Source organism: Fulmarus glacialis, unplaced genomic scaffold, assembly GCF_000690835.1.
Source record: "Fulmarus glacialis isolate BGI_N327 unplaced genomic scaffold, ASM69083v1 scaffold41365, whole genome shotgun sequence".
Lineage (NCBI taxonomy): Eukaryota > Metazoa > Chordata > Aves > Procellariiformes > Procellariidae > Fulmarus > Fulmarus glacialis.
The window spans coordinates 11,522-19,818 of record NW_009214396.1 but is presented as its reverse complement, the minus strand read 5'-3'; the positions used below and the strand labels follow the sequence as shown (position 1 = coordinate 19,818).

The window sequence follows — 8,297 nt, the reverse complement described above, 5'->3', positions numbered from 1 at the left end:
TCCAACCTTAATGATTCTATTCTATTCTACCTCTTGACAATAAACTTAAGAAACAACAACTTTTCCCAAACATATACTTAAGGCAATTACTGACTGGATATCCCAGCAGAAAGCTCTTTTTATCTCACGAAAAGAATAAGAGGTTAGGTTAAAAAAGTTGACGGCAGACTAACGCATATGATTGAAAATAAAACTTTTCACAGTTTTCTGTCTGCTGTACTCTCTCTCCACCTAAGCAAAAAGGTTAAAATACAATTAGAAATGCATTACTAACTCACATGACAAAACCAAAAATGACTCCTTACCATCTTTGTTAACAGAAGTAACTTTGGCTGGATAGAAGCGACAGTCAGACCAGCACGCCAATACCTGATCATTTATATGAAATCCCTACAAGACAGTAGTTAAAAGTGTTTTCATCTGGTAATGACTGAAACATACAACTTCATTAAAACAAAATGATTAATTTTCCAGTATTTAAAATAAATCATGAAACTTATACAGCAGGCAACACAGCAACAGTGAAGCATTTTGATGGTCGTAATTCGTACAACTGCACATTAAACTGTTACATACTCAAATGTCCTCTATTTTCTACTTACTGCACAACCTTCTTCCTCATGTAATCCCTCTTTTCTTAACTGTATCTTCTCTAAGGGACGCAAATAAGGACTGTCCCAACAAAACCATTCATCATATCTATGGTTCCAGCGTTTGAAATGGATAAGTACTTTTCCTTCTTCATAATCAATTTCTTCAATGTGAGCTGGATACCTGGTCAAAAGGTAGATTAAAATATTTCAATTAAAAGATAAGCTATCTCAGACACTTAACTACAGTACAAAACGTTACACAAATGGGGCCTTCTGCATGATCAAAAGCAAAATATCTGAAGATTTGCTTGATCAGATGTGATGGGAGCCAAGTTACTACATCTAATACTAGGATTGTAGAAATTGAAGGTTGTTATTAGATGTATCACTTTTATAAGCAATAAAGATGCTACAAACTGATTAAGAGCTCAACACAGGACAAATCCCAAAACTGAACCGCAAAGGCAAGCATTGGCTGCAGGAACAGGAGACAACTAAGTTGTCCAAGTTGTCTAAGAGTTCTAAGTCCTAAGTGGAAAAAACATAACTAGAGATCAAGAAGTTTACACCTAGAAGTTTCACATATACACAAAAATGATAGCTTCAGCTCCCTCTTATGAAGAGGAACACCTGGAGGTCAATACACTCACTTCTCAGAGATATCATCAACAGGCATCATGAATCACCTTCCCAGTGTAACAGCAAAAGTCTAGCAGGCACACTAAACCTAATTTAAGTTTTAGATTCTCAAAGTTAAATTTCATCTGCAAAGTCCCCGGACTTTTATATAAAAATCTCTCAGTATATTAGAAGTACAGGTATCTGAGAACAGTCAAATCCAGTTGTTTCTAATCAGGAAGACCTTATAAACTATGCATTTCTTTAATTGCATTGGTAATTTGTAACTTCAGTAAGTATTCCAGAATGATAGCGTATTTCACTCTCCCAACTGAAGGTAACATCCCAAGTATTGATTTTTTTCCCCTCCACAATAATAGCACTAGGAGAAAATGTTTTCAGTCATTTGTGGAAGAAAGACAAGGCCCCACTGAATTATTGAACAAAGGGCTGAAGAAAAAAAAACCCAAATCCGCAAGTATTCTTTACCTGATAAATCACACTTAAAAAGATAGAACAAGGGGTAGAGAGAAATGGTATTTCAAAAGGATCAAGCCTGATGCTAAAAATAAAACCCAGACATGTCAGAATTAAGACTTAAATGCAACACAGACTACCATTCTACAATCCTACAGAGAAGAAAAGCTACCTGCAACTGAAATTCTTCAGCAGATCTGAGACACATCTAGTCATGACTTGTTCAAAAGGGCTACAAATAGGCCATGCTGAAGACTTACACTGCAACCACAGACTAAGGCCCTGCCTAACACGATGCCACATGCCTCAAGCTATGCCATTAGTTCATCCCAATATATTATCAAAACACATGCAGCAAAGGCTGTGGAGGAGAGGAAGACAAATGGCAGGGACATCTCTAACTGGTTACCAGCTTCCTAGGAAGGAAGTAGTTTCCTTCGTGTGACAATCAGCATACTTCATATTTAGATAACCCCAAGCACTGCCCTGCACAGGTTCATGAGGGAGGAATATTCAGATTCTTTCCACATATAACAACATAGTTCTATTAAACGTAGTTTATTCTTATATATCTCAGCAACTGCCTATCACTTCTACAGGTAATGACAAAAATCAGTATCCAGCTCCCAGCAAAGTGCAGCAAAAACACAAGTAGGAATTCCCAGGTCCTCTCAACAAGAAACTAGCCAGAAGGACACTTTTGCCATCAGGACTGCAATGGGCCTAGGGCTTGTCCAGATTCTCAAAGATCAAGAGGGAAGCTGATAAAAATGACAGAGTACTGGCTCAATATTAAGCTAACAATCCAGTCCATGCAGATAACCATCTCTGGCAAACACAGTTAATCCACTAACTTTCTCCCACTGGGGAGAGACAAGCCCAAGTGACAAGAGCCAACTAACTCTATGATGCAAGACTGTTCCCTGCTCCATACCCAGTAAAGGAGGAACCTTCTGCACCAGAAGAACCATCATCTCAGAAACATGCACCAGTATCATCTGCACATATCCCACCTCACCTTCTAAAGATTCCCTGATGGAGGAAGAGATGCTGATTTATCATCAAGAACAGCAAAAACATACCTGACAATGAGACCAAATTTCAGCCTGGCTGAGAGCCAGCGTGGGTGCACTGAAGCTCTCAGCCAGCTCCTGGATGACATGCTGCGAAGTCTAAACAAATCTTTTTCTGAAGCAACCAACATCAGCAAACACATGTTCAGGGCTCTTGACTGAAACAGTAAACCTATCAGAAGCTGTGTTAGATCTATCCATGAACCCTGACAGCCCCCTTCCTGATACCACCTTCCTTTCAGATGCAAAACACAGTGCAACTTCGAAAGGTTCGTAGGTTCTCAACAGCTCTGAGCACCACATATTGACAGTGCAAGCTTCATTCCTCCAACATTTGTCCCCTAGCCTTCAAAGCGTTGAGCAAGCATGCCACATCAGGAGGCATAAGTCCTCACAGATCTATACAGAAGAGAAGTAATACAGCATATCCATACACATGCACCAAAAGACCTGTGAATGTGCCAAGGGGAAATTTAGACTTGTTTATCGAGAAAACATACTATGTATGGAGGACACACAAAGTGAAAGGCCAATAGCTGAAGCCTGGCTAAGGCCTGAAAAAAAGAGTACAACTGCCATGTGTCTAGGGACAATCCCACACATCCTCCCTCAAACCACAAAGGACGCATTTAGCTGACTCCATGGGTGTTCAAGACAGCTAACTAATCCTGGGTAAGAAATCCCCAGCTGGTACCAATTTGAATATTTATCTAACACACTGCAAAAAACAAGCTGAAATCAGACACAACTTCTTGCACTATATTGGGAGGCCAAAACAAGTAGTTTTCCAGCTCAATTCAAAAAGAATGATGAGCTTGTACATTTCAAGGCCTTAAGCACTGGCTAAACAGCAAGGGAAAACCTCCAAGATGCCCAAACTGCTGGCATTAGTTTTGGTAAAAACCCAAGTGACAATCAAAAGCTCAAACAGTGTAACTCTCAACAGACAGGGGTTAGCAATGACTGGCAACTTCAGACTGCTGCTGTCGGAGCACAGCAAACAATATGTAAATAGGTTTATTTTACAAGTGTAAAACTATCCTCTTCTATGAAGAGGTAAATACTTGGAAATTCAGAATCAGGGTGCTGACTGAATGAGTTCCTATCTCTCAGTCCTGGCCTAGTTCGTCTCCCTTCTCCTTTCCTATATACTAAAATGGAATTGCTGTAAAACCCCTCTCTCTGAGCTAGGAATGGACAAGCTTACTGCAGTCAAAGCAATGGTGAGAGGAAAGGAAGCATCTAGAACCAGTACTATGAAGGACAACAGCTATGGGGTTTCATCTTTTCAGTACTGAGACAAACTTGTGACAGCATGAGCATTTAAACTCATGGGACAGACAATCTCTACCTTAACAAGGTAGCACAATACTCTAACAATACTACTCTTGTTCTCAATACTCAAGAGCTTCAACCAGAATTAAAAGTCTCTTCATATCCATTTTACTTGCACAACAGACAGAAGAAATTGAAAGAGGTGTCATTACAATAAGGTAACACAAGGGGTGTCATCATTTGCCTACGGCAGGCATCCAGTGCAGAGTCATCCTCTTTTCGATAACAGGATGCCTGCAGCTAGCCAGCACTGAATAGTTTAAATGATCCAATGCAAAAAGTTTCAAGAACTCAATTCAGCCAGGACAGCGTGTGCATGTACATTGTTACAGCTAGCCTCTCTAGGATCTCTCCACTTAGGACTGCACTATGGGAGCAGTCCCACTACTCCATCCTCTGAACTCCAGCACTGTGTACCAAGAGACCTTTCAGTATGCACGGAGGCACTGCCCAACGGCCAGAGCGCTCCCCCTTTAGTGCCCTGAGGTCACAGACACCATCACAAGCCTTTCCTGACAGCTTTGATGCATCAACCAAACCCTAAGAACTAAGCCAAGCACTAGAAGTACTCACTGTACTCCCTGCAGTTCGAGTCTAGGAGGTAACAGACAACTGCACCAGGAATTGAAGTGCACTTCCAATACATTATGATTCCTGATACAACAAAGCAACCTTCGATAAGAGCTCTAAAGATGCAAAGTTTACTTTGCACTTTGGCAAGGAGCAGACTCTGCACTGACTACTCCGCTGGCATACACAAATTTTTTTCCTTGGCATCACATCCAAACACCCTGAAAGTCCTTGTGCATTTCGGGGCACAAGCCATGGCCATGAAAGGCAGGTAAATGGGGCTCTGAGATTAAATACTATCCAAATCACTACTACCATTTGAGAAGCAATACTGGCCCATGAATTGACTGGTGTATTTGGTACTGAGCACAGAAATCAAAGCCAGCCCTCCGATGAAACAAGAAACTTCTGCCTATGTTTAAGTGCCAACATAACAACAAAAGTACACAAAAGAAAAGCTTGGACCTCTGAAGGTCTAGCACTGGGAAAAGCAAGTATCAGAAGAGCGAAGTTTTGTATCCACGTAAAAGGAGTGCATTGTAACCACACCATAGAGTAGTCCTGTTCACACAGCAGCAGGTGAAAGTACCAGGGGAAAAAAGTCTCCTGTCCTCTACAAATCCACACCCGGGGAGGTGTATCAGCCTGCACTACTGATACTGCTAAGAGAAAATAAGCCCCCAGCTCTTACAAATTTTGGTTCACAAACCCTGAAAACAGAAATACACGCAGATCACCAGTCAAGGAAACATGGACTTTCTGACCCAGGTTTCAAAAGCTTAGCAAGCAAAAGAAAGTTATTAACTCTCCAGTTCTGAAAGCTAAGTTGTGAGGTCAGAGAGTTACAAAACACTGGGCATAAGACAGGTCATTTAAGATCAAGCATTTTTAAAAACCAAACAATGTGGCTTGGGTTTGGACATGCAGCATATCCAAAATTCAAATTTAAGCCAAGGGATATGCATATGTGAAAAGTATAGTAGGTGTTGAATTTCCCCCCCAAAGTTTTCCCATGTAAGAGCTGTTTACTCCCATACTTTGAGACACCGTTGTTGTCCAAACATGTCAGAAGGATAATAGTCATGGACACAAGTTATTAACCTTACTCAAACATGGTCTATACTAAACTGCATCTTTAATAAGCCTACACTACAGACAGGCCAGGAAATCTCATTTTTGTAGGCATGACTATTTTCTTACCGTATAAACAAAGCTCAAGATTACAAAAGATGCATGCAGATTCAGATCCAAGTCCCCCTATTCAACTCTTGGTTACACAGAAAAGCCAACATAACATTCAAGTATGATTTAACGTTCATACTTGATGTTCTTGCCATAAAAAGTTATGTTTATTCATTTTCCCAATTCCAATCCCCTTGTACGTGGAAAGTAGAGAAATACTCTGCATGCAACCAAGATGTTTTGGAATAAGCCCCCTGTGCCCGAGACAGTGCTCCATCCTTCTGGGGTGTCCAGATGGTTTTCAACACCGTGACTTCCGCACGCTTAACCTGCCAGCATGTCTAGCCCACACAGACTCTTAAATAAAAGTCAACTATAGCTGACTTCAGGAGAGAGAAGATATCTTAAGGAACTAACAAAACCCAATTAATTCCTGTATTTAAGAAGTCTTTGTCTCCAGCAATTTTCACTGTATGCCTCATTCACTGAGCATTGTTAAATGCTACTTTTTGAGGTGACTTCCTAAAAGAAACAGAGTTAGAAGGCTCAAAATTAGCCCAAGTAACTTTTAGGCCCTTTTCCCCTTTGCTACGGCAGTGGTCAGTCAAGAAAAGCGTTCTTCCTCACAACTGAAGTCTGCAAGACAGGCTCCAGAGCAGACATCTTACGGTGGAATGTGTTTCCCCACCCAGTTCTTTAATTCTAAAGCCAACCACCCTCACATGAGCAAAGGCCGCAACAATCTCAGTCAGACTTTAAAGCCTATGAATTCACAACAGCAATGGGAAAGGGAGTATGAGGAACTACCTTGGGTATTCCGTACTGCAAAGGATTTATCTCCTCATAATGTCTGCTCTGCAATCTGTGTATAGCATGGAATTTAAAATGTGAGTTCAGGAGTACCAGAGTCTGAAGTCTCACTAGATTTATGCATAGTCCTATTTCCCAGACACAGATAGCACCCGTACACTTCTTTGCAAGGGCCAGCACAACATATCAGCATGTATCGCCCATTTCAACCACTGGTATATAAGCTTTTATAAATTAACTACTTTCCTACAAACCAATGACCAGGACTCTAAATATTGTACCAATACAAAATGTTTAAGATATTAAAGACTTAGAGTTAATATAATATGAATGGTTTTAAAAAAATACCAGTTTTTTAATCTGTCACGGGCTTCCAACTGGGCTCCCACCTCAAAGTTGATCCCTCTTCTATTCGGAGGATGTTTTGTCATTTTGTAATATCAACACTGCTGATTTTATTCCCCTGAAAAATGCAATTAAATATCAATCACTAATCAAGACACACACAAAATAAGCTTATGCACCATAATCCCCAAAAGCTAGATGTTAAGGGACATCTGTTTGCAGAAAGTAATGGGGGCAATTATCTCTTAAACAAGGGTTCCCAAGTGACAGCATACAGAATCATTCCAAAAACGTGTTCAAAATGGTAGCTACTGGACCATGAAAGATTGAAGCTGAACCTTTGTCCACCGGTCCAAGTTCCAGGTCAATTAAGAACTCTGCAACCCAGTGTTTATTCAACAACTGAGGTAGAAGTTTCATGATTTTCTCTCCCCCGACCCGGCTTTGATGAAAACAAGGAATCCAGTAAACAGGAAGTGAGCAAAACCAAATAACAATCTTTCAACAGCTACCATGTTAGTGAAACACTCAAGAACACTATGTCACCTCATCACTACAAATGCAAGAGAGTTCAAAGACATTAGAAATATGCAGTTTCTTTAATCAATTTTAGAAGATTGTCTATACTGCTTGCATATTTGCATTGCTTTCTTCCCACTTCTCCACCATTTTAACCAGAAAACAAAAAGTCTTCATTAACGCACATTTCCAACAGATAATATAAAGGTTTAAGAAATCTTGCCAAAGTAGTTTCTCTCAAGGTACATTTAGTGGAAAGCCTGATCAGGAGCTATGTTTCCCAGATTTTTGTCAGTCATCTCCCACAATTATAAGATACAAATTATGATCCATTCCTGTAGTCTTCAAGCTCACAAGATCCAAAAATACGACTAAGTTTTATTCAGTACTGTCTGCCTACAGCAAGGCTGTATCTTGAAGATTCAACTAAAGATGTATAAAATGGATGCGAGTTAAATTTAAAAACCTTCTAGTCACACACTACACAAATAAGGAGACATGCACTGGCAACAGAAATAAGCAGCAGCATTTTAGTTCACACAATGCACAAACAGCAATGATATCAACTGAGCTGCATCTATAAAAGGATTAACATTATTTTATGAAGAACTACTCTAAGTTCAAGAGTGGTTCAGAAATCAAAGATGTTTAGCAAAGTCATAAAGCTTCTATTGCACACAAAAGCTACTCCATCGACACACTTTTTAAACCAGGCCATTTGCCCAGGGCTGGCCATGGAGGCACCCCCACCACCTTGAGTATCATAACCACACTG

At 40.2% G+C, this 8,297-nt stretch overlaps 1 protein-coding gene across 1 annotated transcript; it reads right to left on the bottom strand.

Moving 5' to 3' along the window:
- Nucleotides 1-305: 305 nt before the first annotated feature.
- LOC104077348 (PHD finger protein 20-like) lies at nt 306-7,089 on the bottom strand (the record flags this gene model as incomplete). The annotated part of the gene is made up of 3 exons (XM_009578541.1): nt 7,007-7,089; nt 603-774; nt 306-390 (listed from the first exon to the last, which is right to left on the bottom strand). Coding segments are annotated over exons 1-3 (340 nt in total), but the record flags the coding sequence as incomplete, so codon positions are not given.
- Between the last annotated feature and the right edge of the window lie 1,208 nt (nt 7,090-8,297).